Below are 23061 nucleotides of genomic sequence, written 5' to 3' on the forward strand. Positions count from 1 at the left end.
TTGCCCCATGGGGCGCCGCATTGTAAATGCGGCGCACCATGGGTGGCGGAGCTGCGGCGCACAATAACTGGCGCATCCCTGGGGATGCGCCAGTTATTGTAAATCTGCCTCAATAAGTCTGGCAGCACATGGCTGTGTAGGCAAGACCTAAAAATGTGACCTGTAAAAGGAAGGACCCACAGGGAGGGAGCAGATAGTGTTTTTTGTGCAGTAATTAAAAGAATGCAAGCAAACTAAAGTAAATGAAAGATAGACACCATTATTGTGATTTTAAAACAGGCAACCAGCTAGGAACAGATGTGAATTTCAGTATCCAAATATCACTTTTCCAGCATTGGTACAGAAATGTACAAACAAAACCCTAGAAGTTCTGTTGGAAGAGCATCAACCACAGATTCCTCGATAAACGTGATTAGAATAACATTATTTTGCTGTGGTCATGCTTCAAGGGTTTCAACGGCATGAGTTCAAGATCTTGGTTTTGGGATGATATTTTATACTCATATAATCAACAATTCGTTCCTACTGGATAGCAAAACGGTTGAGCACAGACATACAAGAACAGTGTGCAGGTATATAAATAAACCACACATTTACGGTGCAGGATTTACACCCAGTGTAGATGCTGGTTTTAACTTTATAATGTGCACACACAGATCCTGAATGCCCACTTACAGAAATAAAACACAGTTTTCTTCTTTTGGGATTTTTTCTTGCAAATGAGTTAGGACATGTAGCCACTTGTGTGTGTTATTTATAACATTCAGGAAGACTGTGCTCTCATGGTAGCCATCACATAATGTGTTCCATCTCTCAGTGAAGCATGAGACAGATGAGGTTGGCCTGCAGGAGAGTATGAAGCAATGAACGAATGTTGATCTGATCTGGATTTAATTATTTATATAGTTGAACAAGCACAGACAGACAAAGTCAATAGATCTCTCCTATTGGAGAGCTATTCGTTTTTTTGTCAATTTATTTTAGCCATGCTGTACAGCATAGTGGATGCTAGGCAGCATGGTTGAAAGTTAGAAAAAAGTACTATATGCAGCCAGCGCTGACAGTGAGGGTCAGTGAAAGTTAGAAAAAAATACTATTTGCAGCCAACGCTGACAGTGAGGGTCAGTGATCAGTTTTCTTAGAATGCGAGTCTCAAAAAAGTGCTAAATTATCGTATGTCCGAGCTGAATGTAGTGTGCGCTCTAGTCTATGAGCGTGTATGCGATGACGCGTCACGCTATAGACTGGAGCGTGGGGCGCGCGCATGCGCAAGAGGACATTGGTGAAAGGCGCGAACCGGGATAACGGCAGTTGGCGACCGGAGCGAGAGCAGTGCAGACGCTCGGCGCCCTAACGCTCACATTGCTTTATGATAAGTTGAATAAAGAAGTTATACAACGTACAGAGGCTCAGTGCATAGTGTGTGGGCAAGGAGGCAACATTACATTGGCGACGAGGCTGGGACCACGAACACCATTGAGCACAGTGGCCAGGAGCAGGCACCCTCCAACAGCCCCACACCAACCAGAAGGACAGAACAGCAACAAGGATGAGCAGAGGGCGTGGCAGCAGCGCAACAGCACGAGTATAACCGACAATACAGCTTGGACACCCAGGTCAGTGCTGTGCTAGGGAACGGAGCTTACAGCTAGCACCCTGGCAGCCAAAGGCATCACCCCCAAAACAGAGGAAGGGGCGCAGACCGACAACCCCATGCAGGCTATAAGGGACAACACCCCAGGAAGTCCCAGAGGGCAAGGTGACACGGCAGGGAGTGCAGGAGCATCCGGTGTACCCGTCCAACACAGTGCCCAGGCGGTAGACCCCAGAGGCGAGGCCAAGATGGTGAATCAAGCGTCGGCCCTGATGGCCCCGGTCCCATTCCTGCCCAGACCGGGGGAACCACAGTTAAAATGGGAGGATTGGAAGGAATATTTTCAAAACTACATTGAGGCACTTGAAGATGAAAATGATGGGGCATTCACCCCGGAAAGAAAGAAGAGACTGTTACTCCACAACCTGGGCCCGGAAGGGGTGAGAGTGTTCAAAAACCTGGTGCCCAAGGAAAGGGGCGCGACTGAGACGGATGTCTTCAAGAATGCAATAGATGACTTGGACAGCCATTACCGTCCAGCAGTTTGTGTCTCCATAGACCGGTATAATTTCCAACAGAGGAAGCAGGAGGCTGGCGAATCGATTGATGACTATGTGGCAGCGCTCCGACGTCTGGCCATCACGTGCCAGTACGGTGCTCTACAGGAGGAGTACATCAAAGACCAGATCGTCATGCATACCACCAGCAGGGCTGTCCAAGACAAACTATGGGCGCAGAACGAGACATCACTCAAAGAAGTTGTTGCAATGGTCAAGAAGGCAGAAATGTCTAAACGCGGCGCTGATGCAGCCAAACGAGAGGGCGCACCGAGACAGATGATTAACAAGATCGACGAGGCGTCCCAGCCCAGCAAACCCAGAGGGATGTATGGAGACCAGAGGAAGGAGTCGAGATGGACGGGGAAACAGACGGTCCGCCCAGGGTCAGACAACAAGTTTGCGTGTTACAGATGCGGCAGCACGGCGCATTCGGCCCAAGATAAACGCTGTCCCGCGTTCCGCGCCAGATGCGCGTTTTGTGGCCTGGTCGGCCATTTTGAAAAGGTATGCCGCAAGAAAGGGAAGAAGTCCACGGTCAAATGCGTCGATTCGGCCACAGCGGACATCAGCGAGGAAGACGACCTGGAAGATGGAGATTTGGTGCTATGCATCGAGGACCAGGTGCTGGAAGTGGCGGGGAAGCGAAGAGATAAGCCTCGCACGGACATGCTGATAGGGGGAGTGAAGGTACATGTGGCTGTCGATTCAGGATCTCCCTGGACCATTGTGCAAAGATCCATATGGGAAGAAGACTTCGCGCCAGTAGTGGGGCCAGACCTATGGCCGCCGGACATCAAACCCATCTCGTATACCGAGACCGCCATTCCACTGGTGGGGTGCCGAGACTTCACGTTTGAATTCAGAGGAAGATCAGCCACGTGCACCCTGTATGTGGCGGAGAAGGGCCCATCTGTGCTGGGGTGGAGAGACGCTGGGGATCTAGGAATCATACTCAACCCAGGCGGGAAAGAGCAGATTCTATTGACGGACGAGTGGCCCCTCACTAGAGATGAGGACTGGAAATCTGCTTACCCCAAGGTTTTTGATGGCTCAGTCGGAAAACTGGACAAGTTCGTCCACAGAATGGTCCTCAAGGAGGGAGCTGTACCGGTGGTACACAAAGTCAGGAACATACCCATATCCACTAGCGGAGCGGTACAACAAGAACTTCTGAGGCTGGAGGAGCAAGGCATCATAGAGCCGGTGGACAGTGCGGAGTGGCTATCCCCCTTGGTGGTGGTCAAGAAACACAATGGACAGGTTCGTCTCTGTGTTGACCTCCGGGAGCTCAACAAAAATCTCATAGTGGAGAGATTTCCCCTGCCCAGAATCGAGGAGATGCTCGCTAGGACAAAAGGGGTAACACACTTCTCCACCATAGATCTCACGTCAGCGTACTATCAGATTGAGCTGCATCCTTCGAGTAGGAAGTACACCGCCTTCATTACACCCTTTGGGTGCTACCAGTTCCGGAGGATGCCCTTTGGCCTGGCATCCGCAGCGGCTGTATTCCAGAAGCTGATGCATCGGCTGTTCAAGGACATCTCGGGGGTACAGTACTTTCAGGATGACATCCTGGTGATGGGCGCCTCCAAAGGAGACCACGACAGCAAGCTGCATAGAGTCCTGGGAGTGCTGCAAAGCAAGGGGTTAACTGCAGAATGGAGCAAATGCAAGATTGGAACCCACTCAGTGACATACTTAGGTCATGAGATCGGCACGCTGGGAATATCACCCAAGGAACAAAATGTGAAGGCCATCAGGAATGCCAAAGCTCCTAGCACCAAGGAGGAAGTGCGGTCATTCCTTGGAATGGCCGAGTATTATAGCAAGTTTGTGAGGCACTTCGCCACCAGGACATACAGAATGAGGCAACTCATCAGAGACAAGACGAAGTTTGAGTGGGACTCAGAAGCGCAAGTGGAATTTGACACGATAAAAGACTGCATCAGCCATGCTGTTCCACTGCAAGGGTATGTCCCCTCGGGCAAGACCATAGTGACTACAGATGCCAGTGATAAGGGCTTAGGAGCGGTTCTGGCACAGGTGAGGGAGGATGGATCTACCGAAACGATCAGCTTTGCTTCACGCGCGCTGTCCCCGACGGAACAAAGGTACAGCGTCATTGAAAAAGAGATGTTGGCGGTCACCTGGGCCATGGGCAAGTTCCGGCAGTTCATTTGGGGCACAAGATTCAAGCTTCAGACCGATCATAAACCCCTGATCAAAGTCTTGACGTCCTCGGGCCATGAGACAGCGACCCCGAGAATAGCAAAAATTACTCTTAAGCTACTCGATTACACCTATGATGTGGAGTACCTACCAGGCACGCAAAACAGGGTTGCAGATTACCTCAGCAGGGCTGCGGCGATGGAAGAGGCGCCGGAGGAGGCCCCGGATAGGGAAGAGATGGTGGCCAGCATGGAAGACCATGAGACGACGATAAGTATCCAGGAATGGGCGGCTGCCTATGAGCAGGACGTGGAAAAGGTGGAGATAAAGAGACATTTGACGTCGGGCTGGCCTGACAAAAGGAAGCTCACCGAAGGAGTACGGAGGTTCTACGAAATGAGAGAGGAACTGTCCCTAAGTGACTCGGGAATTTTCATTTACAGAGGTGAGAGGGTCGTACCACCAGAATCACTGATATCCAGGTTGCTAACACAACTTCACGAAGGACACCTGGGTATTGTGAAGACCAAGGCACGTGTCAAGCAGATGTATTGGTGGCCAGGCATGGATGTCCACATAGAAAGGCAAGTGAGGGAGTGTGGCCAGTGCCAAGGAGCGGACAAAGTGCTAAGACCACTCCGACCAGCCTTGGGGAAGTTTGACACTCCGCAGAGCCCCTGGGAGAACGTGGCCATCGACATACTAGGGCCGGTCCTGGACAGTAAAGGGGTCAACAAGTATTTATGTGTGGTAATAGACAAGTATTCCAAATGGCCTGAAGTGGACATCCAAGAGTCCATGGATACGGACACGATACTGAAATTCCTGACGACGGTGTTCCTAAGAGAAGGTATCCCCAAATATATCCTCAGTGACAATGGGCCGCAGTTTGTCTCAGACAAATGGATTAGGTTTATGAGGAGGAATGGGATTGAGTCAAAACACACGGCCGTCTATCACCCAGCATGCAATGGTCAAGTGGAGCGGTTCAACCGCGTGCTAATGGGCTCCATACAGGCAGCCATCACGCAGGGAAAGGACTAGGAGACCGAAGTGATGAGTATGCTGTGGGCCTACAGGATCACCCCCACGGCCGTGGGGTACAGTCCATTCCAAGTGCTAAGAGGACGACACCCGTTCACCCGAGACAACGTAGTGTGGAGGGAGAAGACCATCACCAGCAAATGGTCCCCTGCGGTGGTTCAGCACAACTTGGAGAAGGCCCAGAAGATCTATGCCGCACACTATGATAAACGTCGCAATGCGAAAGGGACAGAGCTGGAAGAAGGAGAATGGGTCAGGGTCAAACTCCCTACCCTACAAAAGAAAGGCGAAAGCAAGTATAGCCAGCCCTTACAGGTCAAGGAGGTGCGAGGCAGGGCAGCCCTCCTCAGCGACGGCAGGGTGTGGTCTCAAGACCGCATGGCCAGAGTCAACAAGATAGTTGTGTGGCCCAAGCACGAGGAGATAGAGATACAAGTGGATTCCCAAGAAGCCAGACCTCAAACAGAGCACGACGCTGAAGTCCTGCCCGATGGAGCAGGAGAGGACAGTGAGGCGGAAATTCCCAGCACAGCGTCTACCGCCAGAGACACTACACCGGCCGGTGTAGTGCATAGTGGAGATCAGAAAGATGGAGAGAGATCGAGAGGAGAGAGAGAGGTGGAAGAGAACATGCCGGTAAGACACACCCGTAGTGGCAGGGCAGTCACTGTGCCCTCTCGATATAGAGACTTTGAATTGAGTGGACACTAGCCATAGGCATTGCCAAACCTGAGGCCCTCCAGAGACACATTTGGGGACTATGGACACACAGTGAGAGTTGGGGAAAGGTTGTTTTGTTTTCTGTAAAAAGGGGAGATATGTAGTGTGCGCTCTAGTCTATGAGCGTGTACGCGATGACGCGTCACGCTATAGACTGGAGCGTGGGGTGCGCGCATGCGCAAGAGGACATTGGTGAAAGGCGCGAACCGGGATAACGGCAGTTGGCGACCGGAGCGAGAGCAGTGCAGACGCTCGGCGCCCTAACGCTCACATTGCTTTATGATAAGTTGAATAAAGAAGTTATACAACGTACAGAGGCTCAGTGCATAGTGTGTGGGCAAGGAGGCAACATTACACTGAAGTTCACCGTTTTCGCCAGGCATGAAGACAGCACCAAAAAGGCCATGCAGAATAGGGAGTGGAGGAGTGCGGATTGCATCTTTGTAGCATCTTGACACCTGTTGGTGTTACCTTTGGGTACTTTTTCTCCAGGCAGAACAGGAGGAGGCCAGCAACGAAGAGGGAGATGGTGGTGTGTGGAGGGAGCAAGCAACAATGGGGATGGGGTGGACCAGACAAGCAACGACGCAGGAGGATGGTAGGGGAATTGGCAAGCAACAATGTGTGTAGGAAGGGCATGAAAGTAGAAGGTAAAAAAGTACCTTTAAAAAAGGGAAGCAGTGTAAGGACACTGCACAGAGGAAGCAGTGCTTGAGCCATGCTCCACGGTAGGGACAAAGATACGAAGAAGTACAGGCGGCATTTGCTGACATAAGGAAATCAGAGTGATTAGGAAGCTAACCAATGGTTGGGCTCTAATACCCTTAAATGAACAGTCTTGAAAGCGACAGAGTATGTGATCTCCAAGGTGAGATCTAAAGTATAGGGCGTGGGAGGATGGGGGCAAACTGTCAAAAAGGAGATGTATCGGTCAAACATACTGAAGGAAATAAAGCAACCAACACTGCTCCCAAAACATTGTGTCATGCCTGCGTGGGAACAGCCTTTACCAAACAAGTAAGTTCTATGCAGGTGTTTTATTTTTAAATAACATACTTTGTAAGTTAATAAAAGTGATTTTTAGGGTTTAGGGGTGGGTAGAGGCGAAGGAAGCTGAGGGGGACTTGAAGGACCTGAAACTGAACTCAAACAAGATGGAAGTCCTCATCCTGGGATCATCGCCCTCCGCCTGGGACGACTCCTGGTGGCCCCCTGCCCTGGGCACCACTCCCAAGCCAACGGACCACGCACGCAACCTGGGCTTCATCCTGGACTCCTCCCTCTCGATGACCAGACAAGTCAACGCCGTCTCCTCATCGTGCTTCAACACCCTGCGTATGCTCCGTAAGATCTTCCGATGGATCCCCACCGAGTCCAGGAAGACCGTCATCCAGGCACTCGTCACCAGCCGACTGGACTACGGGAACACCCTCTACGCCGGAACCACAGCCAAACTTAAAAAAAGACTCCAACGCATCCAGGACGCCTCCGCACGACTCATCCTCAACATCCCCCGACACAGCCACATCTCCGGCCACCTGAGAGACCTGCACTGGCTCCCCGTCAGCAAGAGGATCACGTTCAGGCTCCTCACCCACGCACACAAGGCTCTCCGTGACCTGGGCCCCAGGTACCTCAACGACCGCCTGACCTTCTACACGACCACCCGCCAGCTACGATCGACCAGCCTCGCCCTCGCTGCCGTACCACGCATCCGCAGAGCCACCGCCGGAGGAAGATCCTTCTCCTACCTGGCAGCCAAGACTTGGAACTCCCTCCCCATCCACCTTCGGCTGACCCAGGACCATCTCTCCTTCAGGAAACAACTCAAGACCTGGCTGTTCGAGCAGTAACGCACCCCTCTCCCCCAGCGCCTTGAGACCCTTCCGGGTGAGTAGCGTGCTATACAAATGTCATGATTGATTGATTGATTGAAGGTTCTGGAGTGGATGAAGGGAGGTGATGGTGACTTGAGGGTTCATGGGTAGGTAGAGGTAAAGGGAGATGAGGGTGACTTGAGGACTGAGGGGATTGAAGGTTCTGGAGTGGATGAAGGGAGGTGATGGTGACTTGAGGGTTCATGGGTAGGTAGAGGTAAAGGGAGATGAGGGTGACTTGAGGACTGAGGGGATTGAAGGTTCTGGAGTGGATGAAGGGAGGTGATGGTGACTTGAGGGTTCATGGGTAGGTAGAGGTAAAGGGAGATGAGGGTGACTTGAGGACTGAGGGGTGGGTATAGGTAAATGGAGGGGATGTAACTTGAGGGTTCGGTGGTGAATAGAGGGAAAAGTAGGTGAGTGTGAATTGAGGGTTCAGTGGTGGGTAAAGGGAGATGAGGATAACTTGAGGGTGGGGCAGAGGTAAGAAGAGGTGAGGGTGACTTGGGGGCTCAGGGTGGGGTAGAGGTAAAGGGAGAGAAGGGTGACTTGAGGGCTCACAGGCAAATAGAGAAAAAGTTAGGTGAGGGTGACAAGGGTTTTAGGGTGAGTAGAGAAAGTCAGATACGGGTTATGTCGTGGGTAGATGGAAAGGGTGACTTTTGTGCTCAGGGGTTTGTATAGATAAAGGGATAATATAGTATGTTATGATCTGTTATTGTATAGTATGGAACGGTATGAGTATGGTTTGGTGTGTTATTGAGATGTACACCTATTACCAGCTAACAATGTGCATACAGATGCATTTAGGCAAGCGCCAATATCACCGGTTGGTACAATTTACAAATCATGAACTTACGTTGGGTTTCCAAAATTGGAAAGGAAGGCAGCATTACACAGAATGGGACAACAAGGATGAGTCATAGGGCATAAACAAACGCACCCTTAGTGAATTCTGCAACATGTAACTGTTTTCAAATGTAAAAAGCACGGTCTGTTATATGACTGGCCAGAGAAAAGCGGCTTAATTGAATGATAAGTTCTGAAAAGTCTGGAAAGCAAACAACGAGTGAAGGGAGCGGTGAATCCTAGATGAAATGGCATAAAAAGCAGCTAAAAAATGACAGAGTGGCATAGCAGCGTGAACAAAGGAGCATACAAACAAAGAATACACACTCAAACTAAAATACCAAAAATATATATTTTTAAAAGGGACACAATTCAAGGGCAGCAGTGCGGAAGAATACTACTCAAGAAATCAATCAGTACTTGATCCATGCTCCAGGGAAGAAAATGAAAACACGGGGACGACGTGAAGCCAACCTGGGCAACAACACACTCACCAATGAAGAGAAAGAAAACAAGAGCGACAATGAACCCATCAAATGGTGAGAAATTGCCAGGCTAACAGCGCCTTCTTAAAGTTTTTTTTTGTTTAAAGGTTCATCGCAAGCGACGGCGCATGCACACGGTTTCAGGTGAGAACCAAAAAGCATGTGCATTCCTCTGACGCTGTTCAACATTACACCTTTAGGTCATGATTGATTATCCTCCCAACAGTTAACCTGCTTGTGCAAAATATTTACGAGTGATATAACTGTGTGGGAGGGAAAAGAGAGTAGGATTAAGGAATCTAGTCGCCCACAACAGGATTCCAAAGCCTTACGTCTTTCTTTATGATGGTCTGCAAAGGTGGAAGCTAATTTGCAGCTTGGGACACACTTATTTTGAATAGATTACATGGGTGTCTACAATCCAGGTATACAAAAATACTTTCCTATTCGAGTTCAGACGTGACATCAGTACTCAACTGTAACAAGAAAATGATTTAGCTGCTCAGAGAAAAAGAGAACTGGCTTTCCTGAAATGCACCATCATTGGTAGAAAGGAGAAAAATATGGCAGCATTTTATTCTGTTTTCAATAGCTATACTTAATTTCATAAAAGGAAGACTCTTTCCCGGTCAACACATTAGATTAACTATGCTGATCTTTGAAAGTGACTTACATTACACTGAATATAGTACGTTGTTCCAACAAATTATTAGCTGTATATTGGTATACTCAAAGTGAAGTAGACATTGTGCATTACATACTCATTCACAGGGAGCAAGAAACCCAAAGATTTTTTTTTTTTTAAGAAAAGGGTAATAGCGGTACCCTGTGTTATAAGGAATAAAATACCCTCTTCCATAAGTTACATTGATATTTTCAGGATGTCTACAAGAGCAAAGCTGACATTTAACCAATCTTAAGTGGAATAATTTGGTCAATGGAAATCCAGTAAATGTGCCATCGCTCTGGCGGATGTATGACATTACAACGCATGCTTTCACTCCGCGTGCCATTACGATGCAACTTTTACAACGCAAGTCGTTACAACGACTTGCGTTGGGGGGCGCTGGAAAGTGAATAGTTTAATTTACTATTCCAACTCCAGTCCCCGTGTATAGTAGGGAAGGTGTTGGATAGTAATTAAACTATTCCCTATCCTAGAGCGCCCTCCAGCGCAAGTCGTTGTAATGACTTGCGTTGTAATAGTTGCGTCGTAATGGTAGTGCGGAGTAAAAGTTGCGTTGTAAAGGATGTTTCCCGCTCTGGCTCTTCTAGAGCAGCATTTTCATCGGACACCCCTGTGTAAAGTCTATAGCAAAATAAGAACACACTCACGCCATCAGCAGAGTTTTTGCTGGGGTCTGTGTCTAGTGTCTGGAGAGGTGTCACTTCTAAGTTATGTTAATTATTGGTAAAACGCTGACCTGCAGAAATAGGGACATTTACCAGAAAAGGATTGACATCCAAAAGGCTGGCGGGATAGAACAGAGTCAGTCGTATGGCCATTGATCTTTTAGAGGGCAGCTGCTTGTCGAGTAACCTCTGTGTTCGTCTGAAATTACCCCAGCCCAAGTAACACATTACCCACTTCAGCACCAGCACCGAGGATTACACACAATGGTGTAGAGTGAATCTCAAACATGTGCTCATGGTCAGTGTACTGAACAAACAGATAATGTTCAAAGGAGGCTGCACTTCAGGCAGGAGTCACCCACACAGCAAACAAACACCTGTCCCATCCCTGCAGCCCAGGGACAGTCAACGCCTAGACAGAGGGGACAGAAGACTATGCTTTGAGCAAATGGATTTGGGGGAGGGGGAAGGGGGTTTAAGGGTTAAGCTGAATAGCCAATAAGGCAAAAAGACACAGCAAGGAAGGCAAAAAAGAGAAAATCCAAATAATGAGAAGTTGAAAGTAAAATGGACAACATCCTAACTTGTTTTTAAAGTTTTAGGTATTGGCACTTCTTCTAACTTTAAAATAATTCATGAGCTAACAATGCCTTTGTGCACGTTCTGAAAATACCTTAAATTACTCAGCACAACCAGTAAATAATATAGAACTCCGGATCTGATTTCACAGGCAGTCTCCACTGGACAGGCGTTATTTTTTAATTACTCTATTCATGTCTTTCCTCTCTAAGCTCCAAACAGCCACAGCTCTCGAAGAGGCCTTGTGTTGCCATACCACACACTGAAAATAAGCAATGCAACTAAAGAGAACTAAAAACTAACAAGTCAAAATCCAGCGTATTCACTTTTCTCTTCCAAGGCCAATGACCAGCTACAGACCACCCAGGTAAATCATTGCCTCTAGTACAATAGAAATCATGAAAGGCAACATGGGGGCTGCAGAGTGAATTATACTTCTTCAGCTCATTACAAAATAGTTTGTGCGCCTCTCTCACACTTCCTCCTCTTCCGTACTGCTAGGTGCAGCACCCCAACACAACATCACCTCTCCAGTCACTCATGCAGGACACCAAAATGCTTACCACTTAGGATGACAACAAATACAGCACTCTTCTAGCCAGGCACTCCCAAGGCATAGTGTGCCGCTCTTCTGAAAAAGCGCCTTGCACCCCACAATGAGATATGAAGTGCTATGTAAATGTCACAATACTAAGTGCCTAAATTAAGAGCCTGGCAGGTGGCTGTCCATCAGTCCTAGTGAAGGAGGACATTACGTTTACCACGCTGACCGAGTGCTGACATCACTTCCGGCCCAGCAGTGATCTCAGTACTTTCAGAGGAACCACCATCTTAAAAGTGGGAGTTTGTTTTTGATAAACAAAAAATAATTGACCCCCACAACAAGGGAGCTTTTTCCCCTTGGTGTGAGGTCATTCATATTCTCCCCACATCAATGTTTTTCCTGGACAGGAGCTATGGTGCCCTAAGTTGTTCCGATGGCCAGCAGTCAGTCAAATGTCCTGCATACACAACGCCCTGTCGCCTCGCAGCAGATCATAACTTTTGCTGGTGTCAATTACACATGCAGCCTTCAAGACGGGGAACAAAATAACCAGGGAAGGCCACAATGAATTTATAATGCAGCTAGTGGAAACACTTAGTGAGTGTGTGTGCCTGCTGTAGAGCTGGCAACTCAATTTGAAAGAAAAAAAAAGATACTGTATGCACAATGTCCCATTTATTTATTTCCATTACTTGAAACGTGTACACTATGCACTGAAGGTGTTCCTTCTTTCGTCTAATACACACAATTAATTTCAAATGACAGATTAGAAGGGTCCTAAAATTTGAAGGACCAAATTGTGCATCAAAGTTGTTGTGTGCGTTATGCAGGTATGAAAGGCATGCGAGGCCATCAGCCTTTGTATTGTGGTGCCCTTCCCCACAGCCCTTAGGTTTATCATGGAGTACCGTAATGATGGCAGTGTATGTTTAGATCTGGTCTTTGCAACGAAGCAACTGTTCAGTGATGTTTTTGAGTGTGGCTTCAAAGAAAACAAACCGCTGTGTGACCAAAACTGGACACTGAAAAGTGTGTCAGAGTCAATGGCCATAGGACATGGCCGCGTGGCTGATTTCTAGAGGGTGTAGAGCTGGCCGCTGCCCAGCGGGATGTGCAGATAAGAAGCCTTCCTCTGCTACAGATGTGGTTTGCATGCTGTGTCATGTGCCTTGGGCTGGCAGATGTTCTAGCTGACATTTTACACTAGTTCTCTTAGGGTGGATGAGGAAGGGGAGTGCACACTGTCGACCAGCATTACTTTACCAACTAGCTGCCTTTAGTTCCATTTGGAGTTTGTCCAAGTTGGTATTAAAGTAAAGTAAAGTAAAGTAAAGTCCACATTTGTAAAGCGCACAATCACCCGTAAGGGTCTCTAGGCGCTGGGGGGCCGTCGGGAAGATTAAGCGAGCTATTGCCCAGAGTCACATGGTGCTGGGCTAACCTGCCGCCGGAGCCGGGGATCGAACCGTGGTCCCCAGATTCCAGCGTCAGTCGCCCTGGCCGCGGCGCCACACCTCTTATTAAGGCACTTTTATTTACAACAAGGGGTGGTGATGGACAGAGTCTCTGAATTAAGCAGAGTACTCTCACCCAGTCGAGATCAGGGCTAGATCCAACACCGTTTTTTAGCTCATTGCACCATCCCAGTTTCAGAACCTGGCTGTATGCAAATTAGTCTGTCCCTGGCCCAGTGCATCATGGGAACAGGGCAGACCAGACTACAAAAGCCAATTCTTACACTGGGAAGGAAACAAGCTTCCGGGGACCGGTTTCTGCCATTTCAGGCGTCTTCGGCCCAGCTTGCTTGAATCCTGATGGTGCAATGAGCAAGGGACTCACATCTGAGTATACCCTTCCACGCTTAGGGTGGACAAAATTATTTACAACAAGGGGTGGTGATGGACAGAGTCTCTGAATTAAGCAGAGTACTCTCACCCAGTCAAGAGATCAGGGCTAGATCCAACACCGTTTTTTAGCTCATTGCACCATCCCAGTTTCAGAACCTGGCTGTATGCAAATTAGTCTGTCCCTGGCCCAGTGCATCATGGGAACAGGGCAGACCAGACTACAAAAGCCAATTCTTACACTGGGAAGGAAACAAGCTTCCGGGGACCGGTTTCTGCCATTTCAGGCGTCTTCGGCCCGGCTTGCTTGAATCCTGATGGTGCAATGAGCAAGGGACTCACATCTGAGTATACCCTTCCACGCTTAGGGTGGACAAAATTATTTACAACACAGGGTGGTGATGGACAGAGTCTCTGAATTAAGCAGAGTACTCTCACCCAGTCAAGAGATCAGGGCTAGATCCAACACCGTTTTTTAGCTCATTGCACCATCCCAGTTTCAGAACCTGGCTGTATGCAAATTAGTCTGTCCCTGGCCCAGTGCATCATGGGAACAGGGCAGACCAGACTACAAAAGCCAATTCTTACACTGGGAAGGAAACAAGCTTCCGGGGACCGGTTTCTGCCATTTCAGGCGTCTTCGGCCCGGCTTGCTTGAATCCTGATGGTGCAATGAGCAAGGGACTCACATCTGAGTATACCCTTCCACGCTTAGGGTGGACAAAATTATTTACAACAAGGGGTGGTGATGGACAGAGTCTCTGAATTAAGCAGAGTACTCTCACCCAGTCAAGAGATCAGGGCTAGATCCAACACCGTTTTTTAGCTCATTGCACCATCCCAGTTTCAGAACCTGGCTGTATGCAAATTAGTCTGTCCCTGGCCCAGTGCATCATGGGAATAGGGCAGACCAGACTACAAAAGCCAATTCTTACACTGGGAAGGAAACAAGCTTCCGGGGACCGGTTTCTGCCATTTCAGGCGTCTTCAGCCCGACTTGCTTGAATCCTGATGGTGCAATGAGCAAGGGACTCACATCTGAGTATACCCTTCCACGCTTAGGGTGGACAAAATTATTTACAACAAGGGGTGGTGATGGACAGAGTCTCTGAATTAAGCAGAGTACTCTCACCCAGTCAAGAGATCAGGGCTAGATCCAACACCGTTTTTTAGCTCATTGCACCATCCCAGTTTCAGAACCTGGCTGTATGCAAATTAGTCTGTCCCTGGCCCAGTGCATCATGGGAACAGGGCAGACCCAGTGTAAGAATTGGCTTTTGTAGTTTGGTTTGCCCTGTTCCCATCATGCACTGGGACAGGAACAGACTAATTTGCATACAGCCAGGTTCTGAAACTGGGATGGTGCAATGAGCTAAAAAACGGTGTTGGATCTAGCCCTGATCCTTTGACTGGGTGAGAGCATTCTGCTTAATTCAGAGACTCTGTCCCTCACCACCCCTTGTTGTAGGTATTAAGGCACTGGCATTTATTTATAAGAAGTGGGTTAGATTTTGTGTTTCCATCACCTTTGACAATTAGATGTCCGACACTTTACTGTGCACTTGAAGGCCATAGATGGTCGCATCTGTAAGTTCAGGGAGGGGGTGTATTTCAGAGTGGGGTGTGCCCTTAGCACTGCTTTGCTATGCCAGCCGGGGGGCAAGGGGTGTAGTACAGTTTGCTCGAAGATTTTTTTACGCACCCAGACTGATGACTAATCCTGTTTTTGTGTAGCTATGTTTCTTCAAGCTGGGGTATCCTCCAGGAAAACGCCATTAGAATGATGTTACTCAATTTTAGTTAATTACCCTTGGAAAATGTGGATTCATTACGATATTGTCTGCTGCTAATTTTATTAGGTTTGTATGTCTTAATATTTATTAGTGGCTAATGTATTTTTGTGCTCCTGGCTATATGCAGTATTGTTATGTATACATTGTTGCTTTTATGGCTATTTTATAGCCAAATAAAGTTGACTTAAACTAGTGTGGGGGCTAATAATCATGTGCAACTCATAAATGACGACACAGGAAGTAAAGTCACAAGAAGTGACGCTATACTCTAATCCCTACTTAAAAGGTCAAGGGCCTGTTTTACAGAAACAATTACATGTAAAAAAGGACATTTTATTAGTTTTTATAAAAATCTGTGTTTTTCCACACATGAAAGGTGCAACTGAGTTTGGAAAAGTCCGAAAGTAAAAAAAAATTTTAATAAGGCATGTGCAACGTGTAAATTATATTTTACAACTGCTGAAAGAGACTATACAAAATGTGCCGACTGTATATTTTTGCAAATGGCTGGGTCCAAACTAGAATGGCATGGTGAGCAAAAAAATGATGCATTGAGGCCCAGATCTCTGTACTGGGGTGAATGTATGAACTATTTCTGCATTCTGTCCATCAATTGTTCTTTTTGCATTTGTCACCCAGAGTGTGACGGGTATGCCCAGACGTGGGTCCTGTGCTCTCCATGCCACTGGAGTCAAGCCATCCTGTCTGATGAGGGCTGAAAGCCCAAAACCGGTTCTAGGATGCTTGTTTCTAGTCTATGGGCGACCTGGCCTGGTAGTTTGGGTTGGACTGTTTCCATTGGGTGCAGGGTCAAGACGGATTTGCATATGGCTGGGCCCAAACTGGAATGGCATGGTGAGCAAAATATCTATGGATTTTTAGGCCCAGATCTCTACACTGGGGTGAATGTATGACATTGTTCTGCATTCTATCCATCAATTGTTCTTTTTGCAGTGTATATTTTTTAACATCAAACTTACTGTACATGTGTATTGGTTTCCTGCCGGTGTTCTTTAGCTGGCTACAAAGCACAAAAGTGTTTAACATTTGTAGTTGTTGCACCCTTGACTTGTGCTCTGGGGATTTGTGTTCTGGCCCATTTGTAGGACTGTATTGTGTCTACTGGATCAACAAGGATGATAATCGGAGTCGACTGCCAGAGGATCATCAGTGGCTGTGTTAGCTGGTTAGGTAGCAGTGTATTATTAACTGAGCAGCAAGGCAAGGATTATAGTATAGGTTAGGCGGGGATACAGGCTGGACCATTTTCTTACAAGTCTCATTGGTCAGTGAGATTCCTGTTGTCTGGCGGCTACTGTAGTTTTTGTTTGGTGCGATGGCTAGGTGGCATGTCTGGGCTGCGTTGAACCTATCTGGGTATTTCAGCAGTGGTGTTGAGCGCAAACATGTGCAGTGTATAACCTTATCTCTCTACATTCGTGAGTGCATTATGCCACATTGCATGTGAGTGCACACATAGCACATGGATCACATGTAAAGATAGACACTGGCAGCCTGTGATAGGCACAAATTCAGAAACAGGGCTTGGGCTATGCTTGGAAGTTCATCTGTTGGTGCAGCATGGATGAGGTGGGGCCACTTGCAGCTCATGTCACGCATCAATATGCCACAAATGTGGTGGCCAAAACGATGATTCGGCTGATGAATCTATTGGAGAGACTATGACAGAGATATATTTTCTCACAATGCTCGAGAAAGCATGCCTGCGTTGCATGTGTAGCAGTCACCCAAGGTGTTTGATTGCTTAATGTGTTAAAGCAAAGAGTGCAAGGTCTCAAACTTTTCTTAGGAGCTCGCCGCTGGCGCTGCTGAAAGCCAGAATTGGCATATACAAAGGCTGCCCTCCATTTATTCCACCCCAGTAGGTTCTTTTTCATCCCTGCTTTCTCGCTTTGTCATGGTGCTCCTACACTTCTCCGGTTCTCTCCCTTTTCGGGATTTCCCTCTTTCTCTTGGTCAAAGTCAGATCATGAAAAATAAGTCCCAGTCCCCAAAAATGAGTGCCAGTAACCAATGCCCGTGAACACCAGCACAAATTAAGCAATGGCCGGCAACTTCAAGCTTACGGATGCTCCAGTAGAACATTGCTAAGGCTTAAAACTGCATTTGGCCACTCAATGTCTAACTAATTTGCAGGAAAAAGGCAAAGCAAAACGATGAGTGTATGTGTGTCTTGCATTGCTAACGCACGCTTTGTGTGTGTAATTTGCATAGCAACTTCATGGCTTAATTTGTTCCTTGTGTAAGGAAGGCTGAACCAGTTCCATACATCTCAACTGTCCAGCGAAAATTAAGTCAGGCGTATAAGAAAGAGGGTGACTTCATTAACGTCAGGGCAACTGGAATTATGGGATTTTGCGGCTGTTTTCTACATAATTGTAGATTTGCCACGTTTGCCACATTATCCATCACTTGCTGCATAATTTGCAGATTTTAACAAAAAAAATCTAATTAAAATGGATCAAAAGTAAATAAACACGGTAACACGTGTTGCTGTGCAATGGTCACAAAGGTTGATTGGTTACTTTTCCGTTGCCTATTACAACATGTGGGTGTTAAACTGGTACTAGTGAGGTGAAACCTTCGCCTAGACAGTTTTAAAAAGTTTAAAAATTACAAAATAATGAAGTAATTCTACCACAAAATATGTCACATTATCCTATATAATTTGCCTTTACTTGCAGCATTATTGAATGGAGAATTAACTATTTTTGGAGCGTGATATAGCTTAGAGAAATGGGTGAAGTCACTGAAATCTGTGGAGGTGTTTTGTATGTCAGGAGGATGAGAACAAGTGAAAAGAAGACCGCCGACAGTACTGCAGTTCTGTCAGCGGTAGGTTTGTCCCTGGAACCCCCAAAATCAGGAACGTAATGCAGGCCTCTGTGCCGCACGGGGCCCCAACCCTTCAGAAGTCTCCAATTCATCCCAAGATAATGAATGCCTAAAAAAAGCCATAACTGGACTATTGTCACACTGATGACGCACGGCAATTTACAGGTGCGAGGCTCATCAGCAGAGTCACACAACGCAGCAAAAGTACTTTCCAGGCACCATGGCATACTAAGAGAAAAGTACCCAAGAAAGAGATACAAGAGGATTCATGGCACAGAGAACGCTTATAGGCATTCCAGAGTTGCAGCAAACAACCGTGCATTCTGGGAGCTGTAGTCTTCGTTTGCTCCAATGAGACTAAACAGAAGATAACAATGATTTGTAATCGGAAAGCCCAGGGCTGGGGGGGAAAAAAAACAAGGAGGGCCCATAACACGGATACATTGTGTAACCCTATCGAGGGCAGGAACCTGCCCCAGTAAGCATTCAGACCCATCCACACTGCCTTACCTCTCCGGGTCTCCAGTTGCCCGTAGTTGGGGATCTTGTGGCTGGAGGCCTTCTTCACCAAGAAGGACCTGGGCATGGTGCCAGTGGGCCTACTCGTCGCAGGCTGGCTCCTTGGGTTCTGGGAGCTCAGGTACCGGGTCTTTTCACCCCACCCCTTACCTTGGCGTGCTGGCTCCCCCAGACCGTGGGTGCTCGTGAAGTATTCAGGGTTTCTAGCTGCTCTTCGGGGTGTTCCTGCTTTTCTTTAAGGCTTTTTTTTAATTGTATGTATTTACTAATGTGGCTTGTTGAACTTTGGGTGGCAGGGTGCCAAATGTGGCCCAAATGCTTTCGGTTGACGTTAATGCTTATGAGTGGCTTTGGTGATGCCCCGTGCTAAGGGGACAGACTTCCAGCCTCTCTCCTGGGGGATATTAATTGCAATAGTGTGATTGCTCCCGGTTATATCTTTCAGTTTATAGAAAGAGCCCCCTGAATGCTGCTGGTTTCCTATTGCGTGCCCTCTTGCTGCCTCTCCCAGAGGGGCTGCTAATATTCCCACTACTGCTGCACCCCCAATTGAGTCTTGGCGCCTATGGCCGGTAGGAGAGCCAGGGATGCGTCTTGGATATATGTGCGTATTATAGCTCCATGGGGTGCTGCTGCTGCTGCTTTCAAGAAAGCCTCCGCCCCCCTTCCTCTCCTTAGGTGCGGTCGTGCTCTACATTTCTATGGCTCTAGTGCCGGGTTTCCACTGGACCCTCTTAGGTACCTCTCTCTGTTGAATGGTCGGCTAATTATTCTCTCTCTAGTCTCCAGTTGTAGAATCCCCCTACTTGCTTTTGCGCCTAGGTGGCAGTGCTTGCCCAGGTGCAGAGATTTCACTGGCCTCCCGGATGACGCGTTGGTTCAGGTGCCCTAGCGGATGGGGCTGCCCCGGCAATTATGCTTTCTAGGGTCTTCCGGGTGCTGAGTTTCCCAGGACCTCTACTTCTCAAGACTCCTGGGTGTCACGTTCTCCAAATCGCCGACTGTTAGAGGTTATCTCTTTGCTGGCTTTTTCGTATCTCAAGTTCTAGGGATTTTCCTCTCTTCCTAGTCAGGAGTAGCCCCCCCTACGCTGCAGTGACCGGCGCGTGCCACGCTCTGCCGCCGGCTCGCGCTACTACAGCTGGACATTCCCCGCGGATCAGGTGCAAATAAAGCTCATTTGCATGAAGCCGCCAGCGGGCCAATCAGTGAGAGGCGAACAAGTGCATTGGGCGCGGTCTCCGCTGTCCGGCTTCAGAGAGCCCCCGCCCCTCCAGGGAACAGGTGCGCGCGTCCACTACTTGATTGGCTAACTTTATGGCACGCGCTTCAAGTAAACATTGGGCCACGCTGCACGCGCTCTGTAGCACATGTCTGACCACTCAGCGGGGAACTGCGATATGATTATACAAGCGCGCGGGCGTCTATTCCCACGTGGGGGCGCTCACCTCAAAAGACGGGTAGTTGAATGTATATAGCGCTTCTTTTCCGCGTCGAGACTCTGATGCGTTTTGAAGATAGGTAGCAGCATGTTATCACGTGGGAGTACCAAGGACAGAAGAATGTGTGTGTTACTGAATTGGTAAATTAATAAGTGCCCTCTCCAAGGTTATACTTATAGCCTGTTAAGAGTGCCGAATAGTAAGGCTGCATTGTCTTGGTCAAGGCCGGCTAGGTCTTTTTATTCTACCAGCCTCCACCCCCTCCCTGTCATTGCAACAGGCGTGGTTTCAAGTAAAGAAGGTAGAAAGGCAGAGAGCAATCAAAGAGGGAGAGAAGAGAAAGAGAGAGAAAGGACAGATGGATGGAAAGAAAAAGATTGTGGAAAGAGGTGACGGACGGGAGATCAGGGCCAACTTTAGCGCTGGTGGCGACCCGTGCATGCGACAATGTTTGTTGGCACCCCCAATGAACTCTTTCTCCACAGATTCCCTCACTACTGTGGAGTTGGTACTTCCCCAGAGATGACAGGACACCAGTACGTTGTGGCACCGCTATTTATTTATAATTTATGCACTTATACAGAGAGCGCCGAGCTGGCTGCCTTCCTCTGCAGCTCCGGCACCCGAACTCGCGCTCCTCGCGCACGACCCAAAATGGCCGCCATTCACGCTACGTGGTGACGCAGCGTGAACGCTAGAATGCCAACCCTACATATCTCCCCCTTTTTGTATCACATTAATAAACAGTCTTGGGGGCGTTACTGTCCATCACCCATCTCATAGTCCCGGAACCTGTAAGGTCTCACAATCAATCGCCCCCCCCCCCCTTGTGCATCTTACCGGGGTGGACGTCACTTCTCTCCCGCTGGCCATCGTGGACCCCCTCTCTCTACCTTCTTGGGTACACGGACTCTCTCTGTCAGACGGCTCTCTGCTCTCTCGACTCTGTGTCTCTGCTCTGGGAGTTTCGCAGCCTCCTTGCTCCAACCCTGGGTCCGCATCTTCCATGTCTCCTTCCTGGGTGGTGTGCTCCTTCTCCGATGTACTCTGATCCGTCACTCCTTGTTCCCGATCTTCGGGGGCCCATTGGATGATCTTGTTGCACCTGGCCATGCGATCCTGGGACCACACATTTCCATCACTAAGCAACGCTGCTCGATCATAAACCTCTTTGACTTGAAGGGGCCGGCTGTATTTACTGTCACCCTTCTTCTGTAACACCGCCAGCTTGACCCTCACCCATTCTCCTTCTTCCAATGACGTGTCCTTTACATTTTTTCTCTTGTGATAATGTTCAGTACATATGGTTTGAGCTTTTTCCAAATTTTTCTGTACTACAGCAGGAGACCATTTGCTGGTAACAGACTTTTCCTTCCATGCCAAATTGTCTTTAATGAAGGGATCTCTGCTTCTGAGAATCTGGAAGGGGCTGTACCCCGTACTTGTGGGCGTGATGCTGTAGGCCCAAATCATGTGTAAAATCTCTTTTTCCCAGTCCTTCCCTATCATGATGGCTGCCTGGATGGACCCCATTAGTACTCTATTAAATCGTTCCACTTGTCCATTTCCCGCGGGGTGATATGGACGTGTGTTTATTGATGATCCCATTCCTCTCCATGTATTTAAGCCACTTTTCTGATGTGAATTGAGGACCATTATCGTTCAATATGGACTTGAGGATGCCTTTTCTGAGAAAGGTTACCGTGAGGAACCTAAGTATGGTTTCCGTATCCATCTCCTCTTGGACATGAACTTCAGGCCATTTAGAGTACCTGTCTACTAGGACACATAGATATTTTGGAGTTCATTGTTCGTCCAGAATTGGTCCCAGTATGTCAATGGAGAGTTCCTCCCATGGATTCTTCGGGGCAGCGAATTTCCCTAAGGTCGGCCTCAATGGTGTCATGGTTTTGTCTGCACGCTGGCATTGGTCACACTCTCTTACATGTCGTTCAGTTTGTATGTTCATGCCAGGCCACCAGTATCCTTGTTTGGCCCTCAATTTAGTTTTTCCAATACCTAGATGACCCTCATGCAGTATTGAAAAGATAACGCAGCAGCGTTTGCACTCGGTAATCAAACTTATCAATTATTCAATAGAATCACTTACACAATATTCTAGTACATTGCGTGCAAAAGGTTAAAAGGTTCTGCTAGACCTTTAGGCTATAAGCAAAAATGGGCATCCGGGAAATTTCCCAGGAAACTGATGCACTGCATCAATCACTCTGATGAGTGTAAACAAAAACTTTAAATACAAAGAATTACTATATAAACGCAACCTTAAACAATAGCACACAACTGTGAACACTCTTTTTAACATTCAGTTGAATTTCATAGACGTCAGCATTCAGAGTTAGTTGCTCAATAGTTGTTTATTGAGAGTTTTCCATGAGCTTGTTGAATATTCACAAAGTCACGTAATGAGGAATCATTTTCAATTATACGTCCCAATGCATTTCGGGCTGAACAAACTGCCCTTCATCAGGGGATCTATGAAATAACGATAATGCATATTACTGAACAATATCGGCAGTATTTACACGGCTACTCATTCAATGGGGGCAGGTTTTGTTACTTAATAAAGAGCTCAACAATAGAAATAAATACCAGGGTGAATGGTAGAGTGGAGCAACCCTTTGGGGCAGAAAAATAATACCAAGAAACCAATCGCAAGCACCCATGTGCCATGGAGAGAACAAGCAGTGAAAGGACCAGTGTGGAAGGAATCAGAAAAGCGTGGTGTGCAAGAACTGAAATACGAGTGCTAGTTATGGATACAGGAATACTGCGTGGGTGGAAAAAGACCGAGGAAACCAAGGTTAAGAGC

The 23061-nt window shown here is 47.8% G+C and overlaps 1 protein-coding gene across 1 annotated transcript in view; it reads right to left on the minus strand.

The window, feature by feature from the left end:
* Nucleotides 1-19925, minus strand: part of SNAI3 (snail family transcriptional repressor 3) — a 37359-nt gene extending 17434 nt beyond the window's left edge. Inside the window, exon 1 of the mRNA XM_078671582.1 lies at nucleotides 18781-19925. Coding sequence (XP_078527708.1) covers nucleotides 18781-18856 — 76 coding nt within the window. The 5' untranslated portion in view covers nucleotides 18857-19925. The remainder of the gene's footprint in view (nucleotides 1-18780) is intronic.
* Between the last annotated feature and the right edge of the window lie 3136 nt (nucleotides 19926-23061).

This window comes from Lissotriton helveticus, chromosome 12 (assembly GCF_964261635.1).
Source record: "Lissotriton helveticus chromosome 12, aLisHel1.1, whole genome shotgun sequence".
Lineage (NCBI taxonomy): Eukaryota > Metazoa > Chordata > Amphibia > Caudata > Salamandridae > Lissotriton > Lissotriton helveticus.